This window comes from Falco punctatus (genome assembly GCF_963210335.1).
Source record: "Falco punctatus genome assembly, chromosome: 9".
Taxonomy (NCBI): domain Eukaryota; kingdom Metazoa; phylum Chordata; class Aves; order Falconiformes; family Falconidae; genus Falco; species Falco punctatus.
In genome coordinates this window covers 40,774,902-40,794,899 of record NC_137589.1, presented here as the reverse complement: position 1 = coordinate 40,794,899, position 19,998 = coordinate 40,774,902, and the positions used below count along the sequence as shown (strand labels likewise).

The 19,998-nt window shown below is 46.8% G+C and overlaps 1 protein-coding gene across 5 annotated transcripts in view; it reads right to left on the bottom strand.

Moving 5' to 3' along the window:
* Positions 1-2,358: 2,358 nt before the first annotated feature.
* GBF1 (golgi brefeldin A resistant guanine nucleotide exchange factor 1) overlaps positions 2,359-19,998 on the bottom strand; it is a 110,977-nt gene continuing 93,337 nt past the window's right edge. For 3 of the 5 annotated variants that reach the window (XM_080400780.1, XM_080400776.1, XM_080400777.1), the window contains 19 exons: positions 18,279-18,515; positions 17,319-17,412; positions 14,723-14,899; positions 14,157-14,221; positions 13,932-14,055; positions 13,273-13,344; positions 11,886-11,980; positions 11,283-11,436; positions 10,843-11,065; positions 9,013-9,176; positions 8,480-8,726; positions 7,892-8,091; positions 6,767-6,917; positions 6,240-6,370; positions 5,810-5,911; positions 5,122-5,235; positions 4,697-4,874; positions 4,351-4,488; positions 2,359-4,022 (listed from right to left, as the gene is read on the bottom strand). In XM_080400780.1, the coding sequence (XP_080256906.1) occupies positions 3,736-4,022; positions 4,351-4,488; positions 4,697-4,874; positions 5,122-5,235; positions 5,810-5,911; positions 6,240-6,370; positions 6,767-6,917; positions 7,892-8,091; positions 8,480-8,726; positions 9,013-9,176; positions 10,843-11,065; positions 11,283-11,436; positions 11,886-11,980; positions 13,273-13,344; positions 13,932-14,055; positions 14,157-14,221; positions 14,723-14,899; positions 17,319-17,412; positions 18,279-18,515 (2,953 nt within the window). In that variant the 3' untranslated portion in view covers positions 2,359-3,735. The other 2 variants (XM_080400778.1, XM_080400779.1) reach the window with 2 other exon arrangements.

Below are 19,998 nucleotides of genomic sequence, written 5' to 3'. Positions count from 1 at the left end.
AGGTCTCCTCGCAGTTCAGCACACCAGTGGCTGTGCACTCCAGAACTTTGCTCCCAAAGCTGCGCCCTGCACTCCTGTCCACTGGCAGGCAGCAGGCCTGGCCCCCTCCCCGGCAGCCCCCTGGCAGCGCTTGGCAGGTCCTAGATCACTCCGAGCCACAGGGTGAGCTACAACCCCCCCCCGGGATGCCTCCCATGGGGTGAAGGAGTGGGCACCGTGGTTTCAGGGTGCTTTAGGCTCTGAAACAGGCACAGATTTTTCCAGAGGAGTTCAACAGCTGGCATTTCCAGGAGTGAGGGTAACTTCTAAACAAGCTGGCTCACTGTTGGAAGGTACTTCATGGAAGTCCTTCCTACAGACCAGGTCTTCTGGATATGCTCAGATTGAATCTAAAGATTGAATCTAAAAGCAGCATTGCTTCAGTTTCACAAGTTTCAGTGCCAAATTTATGTTTTACAGCCAGGGCTTATCTTTCCCTAGGGCTTTCACCCACTAGGAAGCTTCACACCCATGAGGAAAACACCAGCTCTGCAGTAACACATCCTACTGACACACGCTAAATCCCAACACTTATTTCTGTTTCAGCAATGGAAGTTCCTGACGTAAATGAGAACAAAAGAGGTATGTAAATCCAAACTATGGCGATGTCTGTCCAGCTGCTTCTGGAAGAGTAAGACCCGTAAAAATGGGAAAGAAGCCCAAGACTAGAAAAAGTATATGCTGGGACAAACCTGAAGGCTAACATTCTGAACACTGTTCCTCGCCAACAGCCGCTGGCAGTATGACTGTCCTTTATGTAATATAAGTTACACGTAAGTTACAAATAGAATTCAAGAGACTTACCTATAAAAAGTACATGCTACCTGTCAGTTGATTCTGACCTCCCCTTCTGTTCAAACACTTTCCCCATTATTTTTTTCCTCTGTAACACATGAAACCTCATTATTACAAAATCCAAACAACATTCAAAGACTTTTTTTTGGGTTTTGTAGTCCGTTCCTATTTACACTCTAGTGAAAACTGTTTAAAATGATATTCTGTCAGTCTTTCCAGTCAAAATTCTTTCCATTCCAGTCCTGCTTCCTGCAGTTCCCTCGGGTGGCTTTTGCTTTGCACTGCAATTGTCCAAATTAAGATATAATGCTTTCAGTAGAAACTGAGTTTGCAAACACAGTTTAAAACAGAGCACCCCCCAAACTATCTGAAGGTAGTGGGGAAAACTGAACTCTGCCATTAGCTGATGCTACTCCAAGAAGTCAAAAGGACCACCTGGGGAACAGAGGGCAATAGTGCTGGCATTAAGGTACTTGACCATTGAGCAATGGCTTACAAAGAGTTAATCATCTAGAGGTTGCAGAGAACATTTTGGAGACAGCCCAGAAAAACAGAGCCGTAAACTGAAGTGAAGGGTTGGAAATATAAAACAGAAGTGGGCTGGATACAGAAGGGCCAAGGGCAGTGCAAGAGTTCAGACACACAAATGGAAACATCTAAGGGCTGGAAGGACAAAATCTGGGAGCCGTGGAGGGTGAGGAAGAGAAGACTGCAGGAGTTAAAATATTCCAGGAATGGTGGGAATGGGGCAAGAGAACCAGGGCTTATTAACAGGACTTTCCTAGTATCTGCATTACTCTTTCATTACGCAATATTCAGACCTTTGCTCACGCAATTCAAGTAAGTTTTTAAACCCCTTATCAAGCCTGTAGGAGTCTCCCGGAATTCTTGTGATAGGGAAGGCATTGGTGCCTCACACAGCTCTAAAGACACTGTGGCACTGTGTGGATCTTGCCACAAAACAAAGTAGAAAACACCAGGAAGGATGTATGTGTGGTTGTCCACATCCAGGGCAAGCATTAGCCCTGGAAGAGCCCAGGATCTCTCATGCCCTCTCCAAGTCCGAATCCTGTCAGTGGAAACGAAGATTTCTTCCCCATCAGACACAAAATGCTCCTTTCTCCAAAGTCAGCCAGGTTGTCACTGAAGCCTGTGTCCCGTGCTGCAGGGCACCTGCTCCTCAGCCCTAGCCTTTGCCCTCAGCCCTGGCGGAGCACAAGCACACAGCAACACAGCACCAGTGATTTTACAGTTGGACTAACCTGTTGCCACAAGCAAGAGCAATCCAGCTGTTACAGCTCTGCTTAGCTCCTCGATGGCCAGCCTCCACTGCAGCCCTGCCACGAGCTGACCATTTGTTAGGGCAAGTCCCTCTGTGCTTCCCAGAGAGCGCTACAATGGATGATCCTGCTATACGGAGCCAGGGGTCTGGCAGCCGGGGACAGTACCTTGACAACTAAACTCCACTCTTCCTGAAGCTCTGAGCCACAGACCCATGACAAAAAGGAGTGCTACACTGGAGCATTCATTTACAGGATGTATTTATTACACTGTAAAAAGTCCATTGGATTTGTAGCCATTTACTCTATATATACACTGGTTGTACTTGCACCCCAACCATAGGTTCCTCTCAGTACAGCATACACTGGGTTGGAGTCCCGCCCATGCCCCTCCCAGCCACCAGTGGGATTTCTGAGATTGGTATCATTGAGAATTTAGCCAACTAATTGAGAGAGGAGGAAGAACGGAGATGCAGTGCTTGCCAGGCAGCCAGCTCTGCTCTAGGCACGAGGGAGTGGAAGAGTGGGACATCCTTGCTGCAAGGCAGAAGCACAAGAATGACTACCAGGGCCTGAGCTGCAGGGGTGTTCCAGGTGGAGAAGGAGCTGGGCTCCCAACAACTAGAAAATGCAGAAGGGTGCAGTCTCTGCAGAGCTTCCAAGAGAAAGCACAGCAGGTGCCACAGATCCCCATATCTTCTCTAGCTGAAGAGGACATTCTCCTAAGTAATGGGGCTGGACACCAAGAGGCCAGCGTAGTGAGGGGTGGACAACACAGCACTGCTGTGCACCCTGGGGACTGGCTCCCCAAGCGCTGTTTGAGAGATGGCCATGGTGCTCTGCTCTCAGCTCACAGGACTCTGCGCTTCCTTCTCATCTGCTCAGCTATGCAGAGCCTTCTGAGCTTGCTCTCTCCAACCAGAAAGCTTGATTTCATTTACAGGAGGAGGGAGGAAAGTAGTACTGCCCCTGCTACACACCCCTGCTGCCTACTCCCTGTCTGGTTACCCCTGTGGGGATGTCTGTGATCCATACTACCATACTACAGAAGGAAAGCATGTGGCTACAGCAGACAAGAAGCCCTATGCAGCAAGCTGGGAGCTGCGCTGTAAGCAATCCACATTTCTACACAAAATTCTCAACCTGCTGATCCCAGGCATGCCCAGAGCCCAAAGCAAGCAGTGCGACCAGAAGCATAGGCAGGAAAGCTAGGGAATGGCTGGGGAATTGTCCAGGGACTGGACTGAACAATCTGAGAGGCAGCCCCTCTCTCTGGTGTGACATCAAAGAATTTTCCCTCTTCACTAGATGAACTGGTGGCAGCTTGGTCCCAGGCTGCTGGGTGCTTGTGTTGCCTGGCCCCTGAGATTGTGAAGGCAGGAAGGAGACTGGTCAGTGGAACTGGGCACCCCTCCAAGAAGACAAGGATTTCTAGGTGGTTTTCTAGGTGGTTGCCACAAGAAAGGAGCAGAATGCGATGTGCTCCAAGGGGACTGTGGCAGCAGCCCTTCTGCTCAGGTTAGCATCATCTAAAACCAACATGCCAGCTACCAGAGAACACTTGGCCAGCATCCTCCACCCACAAAGCTTCCTCAGCAGACAGTTCTCAGACACCCTTGAACTAATTGACTTCAGAGGTTGTCATGGGGTCAGTGGGCCGTGGAGTAGCTAAGAGGGGAACAGGAGAGGTGGCTTCAATTAATGCTGGATTGAGAATGATTGGAAGAGTCATAGGTGGCACCCCAACCTGCAGGGGAGAGGCAAGAGGCTGCAGGATGAGTGGTGGCTGTGCTGTTGTAGGAGGTATGTCTGTAACGGGGCTTGTCTTTGTTGGAGCTGATGCTGTGAAAGAAGGAGAGGCAGAGGTGCTGATGGTGGGTGAAGCAGGTGCTGCAGCTCTCTCAGACTCTGGAAAAAAGGAAGAGACAAAATACAATCCTTACACAAGCCCTGACAAAGTCACTTTTCAGCTCAAAGCTAAGCAGGGCTGAAGATCAACTCAGGGGCCTTTTCAGACTTGCCCCTTCCACACGCCTTCACACGAGGCCCTGAGGAGCAGGCATTCTTCCCCAGCCTCTGCCCACCCTAGTAACCTCAGCAAGAAGGCCACAACCTATCCATTTGGAAGCACAACACCAGAGACCTGGTTCAATTTAGATCACGCTAAACCAAGGAAAAGCAGATCCATGCCACTGTGCAGGGAAGACAATTCCAGAAAGAAGAGAACAAGACTCACCACTGGCACCCAGTTCACAGGGTTTCTCCAAAGGAGCTAGGTGGGTGGCTGGTCTCACATCTCCCCCAGGAGAAGGGGGTAAGGCAGACACTATTGATTTCTGATGCTGCTGCTCCATGGGTACGCTAGGGACAGGATCTAGGAAAAGAAAACAAGCAGTGAGCCCACACATCAGTTTTCTCACTCCTTTTGCCCACCCTCAGTTCACCCTCCTTGTGCCAAGCTCCTACAGCCTCCCACAACTACTATTTCATCGGCATCCAGGCACTATGGCAGCTGGGTACTGGTCAAGGTGCAAGCACTGCGTCCAAGACCTGTTTTATTGAGGTTTCTCAGCCCCTTGTACCTTGGATGACTGTCTGTTTGAAGAGCTCATCGCGCAGCCTAGGTAAGAAACAGTCAATCCGCTCCCAGGTGATCTCCCAGAGATCCGAGTACCCCGTCCGTGAGTCTGCACTGTGGAATATCCCAGCTGTATCCATTACAAGCAGCATATTCTTCAGAGACTCTGGGATGGCCTCCAGCTGTAATCAGAGACACTCCTCAGGACACAGAGAATAGACATACAGCAACGAATAAAAGCTCAAAACAGCTGATGGGCTGCCTTGGAAACAGAGGCCAAGGGGAGAGACCATGGAATAGATTTTGGAAGGATTAAAAGGTTAAAAAAAACCCCACCACCCAAACAAACCAAAACACCTTTCAAGTTTAGAAGGTTAAAACCGATGAATGGGTGTTCAAAGCACTGCAGCATCACTTTCAGCACCTTACCAGTAAGTCACTGGAGCCAGCATGCATGTATTTGTCCATAAAATCCAGGATTGTCAGCCACAGGGCAGCAAAGGTGGTCAGCGAGAGCAGCGGGGAGAGATGCTGTAGGAACACCTAGAAAAAAACACAACTGTACCAGGGCTGCTGCTTATACCTTGGCAAGCCAGCCTTACCTATCTGGAATTCCCCCTCCTTGTGGCAGGCTAGGAGCACGCACAGGCCCAGCCTGAGGAAGCCAGTGGCCTCCACTCTCCTGAGCTGTGTAGCAGAGGAGTAGAGAGCAGTTGTCTCCGTGCATGAGGCCAGTGCAGCCTGCACCACGTCTTCCAGTCCATCCAGACTCTCTGCCTTAGGTCAGTGCTATGAGCTTGTGACACACATCATTTCACCACTAGAACAGACTGTCTTCAACTAATGTCAGGTGAAATACTTCTCTTTCCATCCTTCATAAAGTCACAAACTCCTTCTTCCTGACAATTTTTCTGAAGGCCAGGATTGTGGAGACAGTTCTGGAAAGAAGACGTCTCAACAGCAGAAGTTGGTGCAGAAGCCCAGCACTGAAGACAGTCAAACTAGCAAACTGACACCTACCCAGATCAGAGATGCTGAGAAGCTAGTAACAGCAGACTGTGGTTTTCTTGAGGCATGTGGTTTCCCCTGAGCTTTCAGGCAGCAGAAGCATGCTCACCTTGGAGAGTAGTGTTGAGGCTCTCATCCTAGTTTCTTCCATCCCAACGACATCAGCTGGGCTGATGTTCTCAAGTAGCTTGGTTAGCAGAGGGAACAGCACCTGTTGGATGAGACCCGTTGACATTTCAGAGCTGAAAAATGACTGATGAGATTTGCACAGACAGCCTTACAGGAAAGCTGGCTTTTGGGACTGGTGGCTTCCAGGCAGAGAGCATGGGAGAAGCAAGTGGATTCTGACAGAACCAAGAGGCTCTGTCAGAAGCCTAAGCAGAGAGGAACTTTTCATAGGATCAGAGTAGGGAACACCCTACTCTGTGATGTGATTGTGGTGAACAAGCTGCTCAAGAAGATGGTGCTGAAATAGGACATCAACCTGCCACTCCAGCAACACTACCCTGCCTACATGCCCAGCCCAGCCAGGAGGTTACCTTGTTGAAGCAGGATTCCCATTCCAGGGCATCCAGGGCCTGTAGATCATGTACCAGGAGCGCCCGCTGCAAGTAAGTGAGTGCCTGCATCCGTACCTGGCGTCGGGCATCACAGCACAGCCAAGCAATGCCTGCAAGAGAGGGATTCAGGGCAAAGCCCACAGGGAAAGTGTCACATCCCTACTTCCCTAGTCTAGGCTGAAAAGTCTAATGAAGATCAAGCACCCCTGGGGGAGCGGGTAGGGGTGGGTGGGAGTGGGCCTGTGTGTGTGAAGAAAGAAAAGGATTATATGTTTTTCAGGCCACAGAGTGGGAATCTACTTTCAGGTCCAGAAACAAGCTGGCAGCTAACTCATGCTAAAAATACCTTTCCAGATCTGTTCCAAGTTCTTTTTCAGTTACAGCAGCCCCTATAAACAACCTCTGCCTGCTTTCTGCAGTTAGTTCTTGGCTCCTCAACTTTCCTGAATGCTGCCATTATTCTGGAAGTATCTCTGCTGACTCTCATCACAAGGGGATGGCTTTACCCTGTAGCAAAGGACACCAGCAGTTGGACCACAGCGTTCGGGAATCTGCTTCGATTTTCCTCCCTGCTGTCTCTAGATGGCGTTGCTCCTCTGCCCAGGAGCTGTAGATGGTGGCCGCCCGTGTGTGCAAGGTGTGCATGAGGTCCAGGAGCTGCAAGTCAAGCATCACATTAAGCAACACACAGAACTTAACATTTTCCAAGCAATCCCGGTCCCTGCTCTTCCCCAAACCAATTCTAAGAGGCTCACAGCTACTCAAGCCTGTTTCCTGTATGTACGCAACCAGATACAGCTATGGAGATGGCATCAGGCCCTGCTGTCTGTGCCCCTCACTGAGAGGTCAAGTGCCAGACATCTTCAGCAAGATTTGTGTCAGTTCAGTAGCCATGTCAATCCCACCTTCCAGGTACAGCATCCTAATCCTGCCAGGAGAGAGAATGGAGCCTTTCCTGGCACAGAGCACTGACTCTCCCAGGCAGATGGAGAAACCCAGTGATTCATGTGCTGTCCAGGGACAACTCTCTACAACATTTTTTGTTTGATTTTTTTTTTTTTTTTTCAAAACAAAAAAAGCATGAAGCACAAAGCAAGCTCCCTCAGAGCAGCTCTGTATGGACAAATGACAGCATTCTAGTGACTTTACTACTGAACTGAGGCCCCACAGCCTGGCAGTCAGCAGGCCTGCACCTTCACACCTTTGAAGTACCAGCTGGGGAGAGAAATTACTCCCTCATCCCAGTTGTCTGTATTTGAAATGCCAGTGCCTCCCCTCTCCAGAAGGCGAGATGCCCCATGAGACCCCCCACTAATCCCACATGAAGCTCATGCCTCCAGATGCCCTTGATCCACACCCATCTTAACCACTGTAGAGACTCACAGCTCCAGACGCCACCCTCCCTGCTTTTCAGAGGACTTCTCTCTCCATTGCTATTCTGCTTTTGCCTGTCCAAACTGCAGTCTTCCTCTTTCACTGCTGAACCACACATTGCCACCAGAGCCACCCTCTGCCATCCAGTGCCCACTAACCCAGGATGCAGCCCCACTTGCCCCATGAAGAATTGCAGTGTCTCACTAGCAAGGCCCTGAGCACGGGAAAGGAAAGGAGGAAATCCTTGCTATACTTACGTCCTGACTAACCTGTAAAGACACAGTGTGGTAGCTGGCAGGGATGCTCTCATCCTCGTCCTCATCACTGTGCGTGTGTGCCTGGTGCTGGCTCAAGACCCGTGATCGCCGTGTGGAACTCTCCTTTGGCTTTTTTTTTAACCGACTGGATTTACTGTCATACCTGTGGCTCTTCCCCCTCTTCTCCTGGGACTTGTAGCCTAGGAATTCAAAGGCAGCAACAGACCATATACGCACTCCACCACAACATTTTCTGCCCTTCAACACACACAGCAGACACCTTCTGATATCCCCAGCAACTAGGTGTGAAATGACAACTACCTGCTTGAAGAGACACCCAGCACCCCTCAGGAAGAGCCTTCAGCAACAGCTGATACTGCTGCCTCCACATCAGCTCCAGACCTCCCCTCCATCCCAGCGAGAGGGATAAGAATAAGGTCCCTGCTACTCGCAGGAGCCAGGACACTTTTCTCACAGCAGACCATTTTCTGGGGTCTGGGGACTCATCCCCTGACAGTATACTGCACACTTCCTGCCGACTGGCCACCTCAAGCCCAATCCTGACCATCAAACCAAGGGCCATCTTACCCCCATTCAAGCTCGCCTCCACAAAGATGCGGATGGTTTTGACACAGAGCTCAAAGTTCTCAGGTGTAACGTGGGCAGCATCTCGCACGATGAAGGACAGGGACTCTACACACTTCATGAGAGACTTTGTGTCATGTGGGCCCAAATCCAGCCCCACAGTCAGGCTGTACTGGTTGACAAGAGGAGATGGCCCCAGCCTGCTGAGCCCAGCAGCAGATCTGGAGGTGTCGATGTCATCTTTCCCCACCTGCAGGGCACAGCAATAGGGTAGCAGGAGAGGGTAGCATTACAAGCAGCACCTTATGCACATGCTGAAAGAGGCTTTCTTCTGAAGCCGGCAGGTAACATTTCTGCAGGATCCATTTCCCTTTTCCTCATTTGCCTCCAAGCTTTCTCCTCTCCATCTGCATCTCCTCCCCAGCCTCTACACTGTCAGCTCATCACTGTCTTAAGCCTTCTCTCCCTACCACACCCTCTGCCCCCAGCCATGCTAGGAGTATTCTTCGGGCACCAGAAGCCCAGTGGCTACTCACCACTAGCCAGCCACTGTTCATGACATCGACATCTGTCACCGAGCGATGCATCTTGCCTGGCTTCCCATGGTCTGTGTACACCTCTGAATCAGAAGTGTAGCCACGGTCCAGGCTCATGTCACTTGGATGACAGGAGGAGGAGACCTCGCTGTCTGACTGGGCACCTTCAAGACAAAAGCCATGGGTTTTAGATCAAAGCCAAATCAAGAATTTGGAAGAGTAGCTGTGGGTAAGGGAGAAACAATCCAGATTAGTCACATCAGCATTAGCTAGGAACCACCAGTGGGCCCTGGAAAAAACTAGGCCAGCCTTCTCCTCCTATGAGAGGAAGAAAACTGTGACAGGAGCATGCACAGGAGACAGCAGAAAGCACAGATCTCCGACCATTTCTACCCTGTAGGTATGCTTGGCTTTCCCTTTCAGAAGGAAGGGGCTTTCCTTCCTCTGCTATGTCACTTCTCAGCCTGACTGTGCATTAAAAAAAGGCTGGAAGTCCAGTGCTTTGATCCTGGCAGAAGAATCAGATGTACCACACACCTTAAGAACTACTTGGAGGTGTTAGGTTCTGCCAAGACAACTCCAAAAACACAACATGGAATGACAGGACTCACATACTCACGGACTCTGGGGTCACTCAGCTCCACACTAATACTGGTCAAATCTCGCTCATGAACAGCAATCTATGTTAGCATGTTCCACATCTGTCACATCTACCTTTCCTGACCTTCGGGATAACCTTAAATGCCACGTCCCAAGCACAGAGATCTTTGCAAGGGCCAGAATTTAAGCTATGACACAATGTTATCTAGAAGTGAAAATTCATTCTCTTAATCACTGAATTATCTAGACTTATCTAGAAACTCACCAGCAGAGATGCAGACTTGCTGTGAACACAGTACACCAAACATTTTCAGGAGGTGCTAAAGAGAACTAAAGTTCTGATGTGCAAGATGCCACAGCCAAGTAGTTTGCTCAATCAGCAAAGACAGAAGCAGTGGAAAAAAATAAAAATGGGAGAAGATAGCCCAGCATTAGCCCAGAAGGCAAAGGCCACAGGGGTTTCTCCCATCTGTTTAGCACAAAGCCTCAGGACCTAGCAAAGAAGTTCTAGAAAAGCAAAGAGGAAAATGAAGGCTTCTGGAAAAGCCTTTTCTTGCTTTTTCTTGCGGTTTGCTTTAAAAGTCTGAAGCCGTCAGCCCCAAGTACATTGCCAGCTGGCTAAAGCAAAACAGGAACAGTTTGCTGAAAAGACCGTCTTTCTAACACAGTCAAGAGAAGTGGGAAATAGTGGGTTGGTCTTGTGTGAATGGTTCAGGCACTCTGAACCAAATCCACACAAATGCATTTGGAAATAGAATTTTAAAGAACAATTCCCTGTACAAGATCCTTAAAACAGGGACAGAAGGGAGTCAGCCCCACAAAAAAAGCAAGTATGACAGGAACAACAGCTGGGTTTACATTACACACCCAGATGAGAGATTAAGGCTATATTACCCAAGGCACCAGACCACTACCAGCAGAAAGTGCTCCTTGGGTAGAGCAAAGACCTTCTTACAGCTGCTGCAACTGATATCAGTTTTCCTCCCACTGCTCCCCCAGGGACTTGCACCTGGACTGCTGCTCACTGAGTAGGAAGAAATGGCAGAGTAGAGACAGGGACAGACCATGGGGTAGCAGTGAACAGCAGGTGCTGGTTTTAATCTTGCTAATGTAGTTTAATATCAGCTTTGTTTTCTTGCAGTCCCCTTTGCTAATTGGAAAGCTTGAGGAAGCAGCTGCTTATCTGGCAGGCAGGCATCAGATTTCCTAGCAAAAGCTGGCCTGTCTTACCTGTGTCGTTATCTGCCCTTGCAGTAACCTGCAGGGCTGCAGGCGGCTTCACCCCAGACCCAATACACTCCAGAAGGGTGAAGAGTGTGTACCAGTCATCCCCAGAGTGAATGTTGGCAGCATTGGTCTTCAGGAGTTCGTGGAGGCCGTAGGCAACCTCATGGCTAACTCTGGACAGCACATTTGGCTTCATCATGAGCAGGATACGTAATGAGAGGAGAACCTGGCCAGAGAAGGAGACAAGAATAACAGACCCTACTCTTTACACTCCATTCTACAGTGAAGTCCCCCTTCATTTATTTACAGCTACTTACAATAGCTGTTTGTTGTTACCTGCAGCACAGTCAGCTTAAACTTGGGTCCACTCAACAGCAAATGGTTCCCTGTGTTGCCAGGTGTAGCCACAAAACCCCAGTAACTGACTTTCAGAAATCCCTTACCTGTGCACTGATCTCTTCCCGACGAAGGAGCCGAATGGCCAGTCTCAGCAGCCCCACCACTGCTCTCTCCACCAGGAAGCAGAACTCCATCGCGTGCACACAGAGATGATAGAGGTGGTCTCGGACAGTTTGCCAGACACAGGTCACACGGTCCCTAGCCACAACGAGGAGGAGGGAAAGGGTAGGATGAAAGGAGATGAGACAAGTGGGATCCAGCTACCTCTCCCAGAACTCCAGACAACCCGATATTTCTTCATTTTAATGAAAAACCTCCAACCAGGAGACACAAGAACAGAAAAATAGAAACAACAAAGCTGTCAGATCTCTTATTTACTTCATTACTTGCAAAGCAATCGGGGGGAGAATTCTTCTAAAGTTTAGTTTATATTCTCCAAATCTCAGAATATCAAGCACTAATTCATGGGCGAATGGCCCCTCTTGTTTGCACATGCTACCATGGAATTGCTAAGCCCTGAAATTACAGCCACACGCTGCTTCAGCTGGCAACTCAAGCACATAAGGAACTCGCTCCCTGGACCCAGGCAGCAGCTGCAGTAAAGCAGGGACATTTACAGTGAATCTGCATATATTTCAAGGTCATACCTATTCTCTAGCACAATCCTCAGAAGCATCTCCAAGCAGAAGGCAGCATCCTCTTCGTCATATGTCTCTTCATCAGGAGTCACAGAGATTAGAGCCTAGAAAAGCCAGGAAATGTTTGTGAATCACAAGCCCCCAAAAACTGGGGCACCAGCAAGTGAGGACCAACAGAATGCTTTGAGGTCATGCATAGTCTATCAAAAATGCAATGGATAGAAGTCAAGCTAAATATAAGGAAAGCCATATTCTTTTTATTATGCGACACGCAGTGTGAACTTAAAAGATGTTGAACTGTGACAAAGTCTCTCGGATGGAGAGGAATTCTGAAAGCCAGCAGCTGCTGGCTAGGAACACGTGAAGCACAGAAAAGGCAGACATACCTAGGAATGACTACAAATACTGGAACTATTCCCCTCAAGCCATCAGCTTGTATATGAAGGGAGAATTCCTGACATAAAAGGGGTAAGAGCAAAACGTTTCCCCAGAACTGAGATTGTACAGTGGGCCAGCAACATAGTGGTCTTTGTGTGATCCAAACAGAAAGTTCTCCTTTAGCTGTTTTAAATATTGTTCTTTGGGGTTTACTCATTTAGCATCTTTATTTTGAAGCTCAATACCTATTCTTCTGAACCTCTGCAGCAAACTTTGACAAATAAACCTTTTGTTTTAGCACAAGTCTCAATAGCGTCACGCACCCTATTGATGAAGCCAGTGAACTGCAACTACAGCAGCCTGAAGGGAAAGGGCACTTGTGCTTTAAGGAGCCACACAGCATCCCTGCAAGGGCTGCACTGCACTTTTTGCTTTTGGAAATGGTGAGCAGCGGCCAGATTTGTTCCACACTCTGGAGTGGTCTCACACTCCACAGTAGCCTGAGAAGCCACTACTAGAACCAGGTAAGTAACTACCCTCCCCCAGCAAGATGAAGTTCTCTAGCCTAAAGGCTAGTGAGTTCAGCCTTGTTAGGGCTCCCACAGCAGCCAGGTACCATGCTGCCTAGAAGCACACAGTCGAAATAAATCTGCACAGCTCTTGCCTCTAAAGTGGCCTTTTAGAATGTTCTCATTAGGCACACAGCACACCAGGAAAGAAGAAAAACCTTAAGCTCCTACAAAGCCACACATATTTTCAAACACTTACCTTGACCTCCTCAAGGCTTTTAGAATGCATTCCACAATTTAATGTTTTCCTCTACTACGAAAGCAATTGTGGCTGCCAGCACAGAAGTTACATGTAACAGCTAAACTAATGACTGGTTTCATATCCCAGAAAGGTCCAAGACTTCCTCTGGGGACAGAGGAGCTAGACAAGTACACAGCACATATCCATTATCATGCGCAGCGTACTTCTTCCATCACCAGTTCAATCCCTTGCCCAGTATTTCTCTCACCTTCATGAGCTCCTGGAGGGATTCAAGTTGAAGGAATTTGCTTTCTGTGATCAACTTCTCAGGATCACATTGCTGCAAAAGACACAAGACAGGACTAGGCATCTGGGGGATGGGGAAGGCATACAAACATTCTCCAGAAGCAGTTTGTTCCCAGGAAAGATACAGATAGTGGCTTTAACACAATTACCTGGAGGAAAATTCCTGCCAGCTAGTTCACTCCTTTAACATCAGTTACCTTTATCAGACCTGATCTGTGCTAGACAGATTTTAGCAGATAACTCCTCTGTCCACACACTGCTCAAACCCTAGGTTCAGCATTTGCTGGCACCATATGCCTTAACACTGTCTTGGAAAACATTAGGCATTTGAGAATTTACTGATTTGTCTTTAATCATAGGACTGTGAAGCCAGGGGCAGATCCCAGCCTCTTGTGGGGACTCATTCCTGTATTCATGCATTACTGCATTTGTGCACAGCAGCACATAAGACCCTTTAGCTGTCAACGCAGATAGGTGCATCTGTAGTTTCTTGCAATTTTCAAGTCCTCTGGAACCTGCAATACTGCCTAGAAGCATGCGTATTTATGCTGCTGTTGCCCATTATCCACACAGTACTGTCACCACCAGGAAAAGGAGGTTCTTTTACAGCCTGTATGTTACCTTTATGCATTCCAGAGCCGCCCGCTTTGCCTCCTGTGTCTCCGTAGATGGCCCCCTCATACCAGATTGCTCTGTCCCACTAAGGGTGAGCCAACTAACAAAACTCAGCACTGTAGATTCACCACTGCAAATCAGAAGACACCAGCATCAGTGAGGAAACAAGAAATTGTATTATTCTCCAGCTTTGGTATGAAAAAGACTGCCTGGGCCATCTACAGCACTCACCGGTTAGATGGTGTCTCCTCACGTTGCAAATAGATTTTGCCATTAGGATCCACAAAGTCTTCAACCTGGAAGACAGACCAGAACACATACATGATCAATTGTCTACTTCTTTGTAGCCTTCCCCACCGAGCCCATGAAGTTCCACTTGGTGCTGAAACACTACACCCAGCTGCCCATGTGTTTGGCAGTCACCCTCAGCTCTTCACCCCCAGTGAAGACGCCCAGTAAAGTGTCACCCCCATCTGGCCATACCAATGCTGTGCTCTAACACTTCATGCCTATAAGCACGTCCTTCTGCACAATATTCAAAATCTGTTCAAGTGAAATGAATGCTAGAATTTCTCAAATGTAACAAACAGTAACGCGAGAAAAACCCAAAACCCTACAAAAGAAGCTGGAGCCTGCACATAACTCGAATGCTACACCCTTCGCAGGCTTTCTAGCTCTGCACACGCTTTACCAAAGCCAGGCCTTTGCAAGAGAGCTCTCCTCTTTGAACTGGTTCTATGAAAAACTGGCTTCCCACTCCCCTACTCTTCAATTACCCGCAGGCCAGCTGTTATTACCTCCACCATGGCCTTGGGCAGCAGCTCTGCTCGGAAAAGCTGTAGCATGGCCTCCATGATGTTTTTCCAGCCCTCCCGCAGAATGTCACCATGGCGATGGGCCAAATGAAACACAGTCTTTGCTGCAATATGGGCCTTGGGATTACTTCCAAAAACAGTGGGTAGGTTCTCAATAGACTGCAGGAAAGAAGAGGGGGTGGCAATCTGTCAGTAAGAGATGTTTTCTTTTCAAGACAAATTAGGGCAGGCTGTTCAGAACTGGTTATAGGAAAGACAACAATTCTGTGTATGATGCTTGGATAACTCCTCAGCTCACATTCAACTTTGCACAAAAACAAGGACAAGATGGCTTACCTGATACAAGCTGAATCACAGAAACACTTTGATATAAGATCTCCAAGGACAACAGCAATACAGAACATTTTGAAAGTGCCTGCTGAAAACTCACTAACACTAATTTATTCTGCTATGGGAACTCACTCCATGATCAAAGCCTTCTACAAAAAGTACCACATCTCTTCTGGAAGCAGCAATTACTCTGCTCTACTGTTAGAGAAGGAAACTATGTCTGGATCATTACTGACCTGCAAAGCTACCCCTACCACTACTTAACAGCAAGATTCAAAGTAAGAGTGATGAACCCTGACATGCTGTCTCTGCCAATTACTGGATCACAATTCCCCATAATCTGTTAAACGCACTCACAGCTTTTCAAAACACAAAAAGCGTGCCAAGTCATTGAAACCAATCAAGTATATGCTGCCGCCAAAACTACTACTACTACTACTTATACGCTGAGTCAGTATGAGTTTTAACTGTGGATCAAGAAGTGGGGCACTTTTTCTTCCTAACACACTTAATGCCCACTCCCCCCCCAGCCCCTGTTTCTTTCCATTCCTGTTCTTCCAGCCAAAGTGGCCAGGCATAGCAATTGCAGTGCTCGGACAGGATGATCACCAGGATGATCTGGCCTGGGAAGTGACTAGCAGCTAAGTGATACTTTGATGTTCTTCCCTTGCTTTCTAACAGTTGCTCTTTGTTTTGTCTCCTCAGGTCCTGAAGACAGCCCCTCCTTCTCCCCTTTCACCAGACTGTCTTTCAAATATTTGTTCAGTTGCCATATCCCACTACTGTCTCCAAGCCTTACAGGAATTTAGGACAACAGAAAGTAATTGGTGCACTTGGAATCTGGCCAAAGATAAGAATTTAGGGCCTTCTTCAAATCCAGAAGTCCCTGATTCTCTACATCATCACCAAAAGACATGCTTGCTTAATTTACACAAACCTCGGAGTGCTCCAGATTCCAGTCTCAAGTGTCACAACTAGATGGGATGCAGCTGGCAATAGCTGGTGCCTCTGAGGGCTTAGTCTAGTTGTTTCTAACTGTGTAAATCTGTGTCCAACAGTTGTTTCATGGCAGACATTCCTCTGTGTGTGTTATCTACTGGTAGTCTCAAGGTCTGGTATGCCTGGAGACGATCAAGTATTTCATCTTCACTGTTGTGAGCTGTGGAGGAAGAGGGAATCTAAGGCAACCTCACTGCTTGGGATTTCTTCGTCTTTTAATAGTCACCCTGGTACATTTTTACTGCTACCAATGCTAGAATGCAAGTGATCCAAAGCATTCAGTCCAAACAATCCCATTTCCCTGCAGTCCAATTCCATTAGCTGGATTAATTTGCAGGGCTGTTGCCTTTTTGCTATCCCTTCAAGGGATTTAAAAGTATCACCTGTCTTGGCCTGTTTTCCTCCCATGCTTTCAGTCTTGAATGATCTTGTTTCCCTTTTTTCTGTATGTGTGGCAATTCTGTTCTGCTCACTGTGAATCTTGCACTGGTTCTCAGAGCAATGCTGTGAGATTCTTTGCAAGTTCTGACCTTTTAAAGGAATTGCTGTCATTTTCTCCTTAGCACAAAGCACACACTACCAAACGCCTTGGGGAAAAACAGGCTGATACTGTAGCACACAAACAGATCTAGGCAAAAAACCCCAAACCTTACACTAACCACTGTACCTTGAACTTATCCCCGCGGTACAACCCATGGAAATGGTCTTCAGGGCTTGCCAAAACTGGGGCTAACAGCCAATTTTATTACCAAGACTCCACGTATCGTCCAACAATTCAAACCATTTGTTTTTCTAAACCCTTTACACTGGGTGGGTGCACAGCCCCCACACTTTGAAGAACAGCTCACAAAACAGCCCCTCTTGGCACCGCATAAGCCCTATAACTAAATATTCAATAGCTGAAATGCATAAACTTGCTCAGGATCATGGATGATCACTGTCTTGATTGCAGGGAGATCTAAGTCTCCTCAGATCAAGTAGGTGGAATAAACACTTCTGCATCATGGCATTCTGCTCTGCACTGCCACTTGTGAGTGAGGAGAAGGAAACGTGTGTATTTCAACCTGTCCTATGGAAATCCTACTTCATTATACCCTTTCCATTGCCTCTTCCAGAAAACTCTAGGCAGAGGCTGATAGAAACCTACAGATATAGTGATAACTAAAATAAGCAAGTATTACTGTTTAATAGAGGAAGATAGCTCTGATATACTAAAACCCATGCTTCTTTCCCCTCCTTGCAAACTTACCTCGCTGCTGAGGGCTGTAAACTTGCAGAGAGAAATTATGAGATTGTCAAACACATCACTAAGGCCATAGTGAGCAGAAATCATTGCACATTTCCTGGGGAAGAAGAAAACAGAAAATTATGTAGTTAGTCAGGACAGACAAGTCTGTCTACCAGACAGCAAATCAGAGAGCCTCTCCGTTCACATTTTAGACGTTTCTCTTCACCCACTCATAATGAATGCTGAATATTATTATCCCTCAAATAAGCTCAATCCTCATTCATACATCGTGATATTTGTCCACAGGATCACTTTCAAGAAGCAAGTCTAAACAGACAGACCACTCACACCTAAGCCAATACACCTAATCTCTTGTCTTGACAGAAGAGAGAGTTGCTGAGATTGGCAGTAGAGTTGAAGGTCTAGTTTCCAACAGATCATGGCTACAGCAGTATATTAACAGAGCTTTAAAACTATGCTTAAGGCATCATTTGGACTGGATCTAAGCAGGACCGGACCAAAGATTGTTCCAGTTTGATTTCTTTTAATACTGGTCATCTAGGAAAGAAAAAAAAAAATCCCCCATCCCATTCAGCCACAGTTATAGCCTCGTACACATGAGAGGTTTTATTCATATATAGGGATTATGCCAGCATTGCTGTGCAAGTTAAAAGTGACATTTTTCTCCTCAGTACCATGCAGCACAGCTACGTCAGCAGGTCTTTTAAATGTAACCAGGTTGGAGTTCAAAAATACATACCCCAGGCACTTTGATTTATTACAACAGAGCAGTCAAGCCAAACAGTGAGTGGCAACCAAGAGAGGCCAAGACGGGATGAATCAATACAAATGACAGAACAAAACTAAAGGACCACAGGTCACAATAAAATGCTCTTCAATTGCTGTGATGTCTCCAGCAGGTAAATGGAGGACAATGGCCACACTTGAACTTTTCCAGGTCTTAATGAAGGCAAGAGTTACCTGAAACCAGAGATAGCCTTCTGGATGATTGTTTCTTCTAAGCTCTTGTCAAAAACATAAGAAAGTGCTGCGATGGTTGGCCCCCACGTCATCGTGAAGAGATCATGATCATAGCTTCCAGGAGGCACGTGGAGAAATATTCCCTCATCAGTGGCACCACGATGTAGCAGGACATTCCAGATATAGTTTTCCTTTACCAGGCCTGTCTGTTCTTCTGGCATCACTATCTCATCATTTCTACAAGGAAGGAAGGCAGAAAGGTTGAACTGTTCATCCTGATCCCAACTTAACATTTACACAGTGCCTTTAATTACATGGTCTCAAAACTAAGTGATACCTCCTTTGGAGTGTTTTGCCAGCTCCTGAAACATTCTATTTTGCTAGGCCTGCCTGGTTCCCCTGACCCTCTTAGATATCCTGGATATCAAGTCTGCTGGCTCTCAGCAGCACCCAGCAGAAAACACTTAAGGACAGTACTGAAGAAGCAGCTACCTAACACTACCAAGTGCAAAACGCAACACATACTGCAGTTACATGATGGGAAATTTTGGACAGCACACTGGCATAGCTTCAACTTCCCACCCCAACTCTCACTTTGTCAGAGTGCTCTGCATAGCTCTACTTCCAGATAGAAGAAAAATTAATAAAACACTGCTATAACCACTGCAGTCAACAGTAGGCATAAGTACCTTTCTAGACAAATAATGCAAATATTCATATTATGCCAACATCAAATATCAGAAAGACAAGTAGTACAAAATTAAAAACAAAGTAAGAAACCAAATGTATGATGGGTGATTCATAACGAGGGTACCAGCTCCTTATTCTAACTGGGTTAAAGCTATACAATAATAAAACAATTATGATAAATGCCAAGAAGTACTTGCAATCCCAGGATATATAAATATATCAAGCTTAATTACATAATCCCTAGACTTGGGTAACATTGCATATGTAAGTGATAATCCTCTGCAAACGACGAATTAATTGAACAAGAGTCTCAAATCTACTAAGAATAGTGGATTGCAGCCAATCTGAAAAGTAGGTCTTTCTGCAACAATCAAAAAATAATGTGCTTCAGTCGCCAAAGCAGCAATTTTCATGTACTAACAACAACTATAAAAACCCCTCTTGATTTATGCATAAGAAATAAGCTCTTCTCAGTTTCAGGTGCCTGCATATTTTGACAAGAGCAATAATGACCGAGATTATATAGGAAAGTAAGTTTGCAGTCAACAGCATATTTTTAATAAGAATACATATTTGATTAATATTAACAGAAGCACATGATTGGGTTTACTTGAAAAGTCTCAGGAAATGAAATTGTGCTTAAAAGTGAAATGCTGAGATCCCGCTGAAATCATGTACTACTCTGTACAGATTACAGTCTGATTTTTTTCCCCCTAATAATACAAGGAAAACAAAGAGCCCTTCAATCTCAACTATGACACTGGGGCAATCCATCTGACATGGAGCGATACTGAAATGACACACCAATTGCTTTAGCCATAGAACATACTGAAAAAGGCGAAGTATCTGGTGAAGGGAGGATAAAGGGGAATAGATGGACAGAGGTACTATATAACTGAGAGATATGAAGACATTCTCAGGGTGCTACTCAAAATATTAAGAACACTCTCAGGGGAGAGAGGCCAATCAAAACTAGAGCTCTATTTGAAAGCTAGAGCTACCTCTTGGAAGAATTTCTGGATATTCAGTA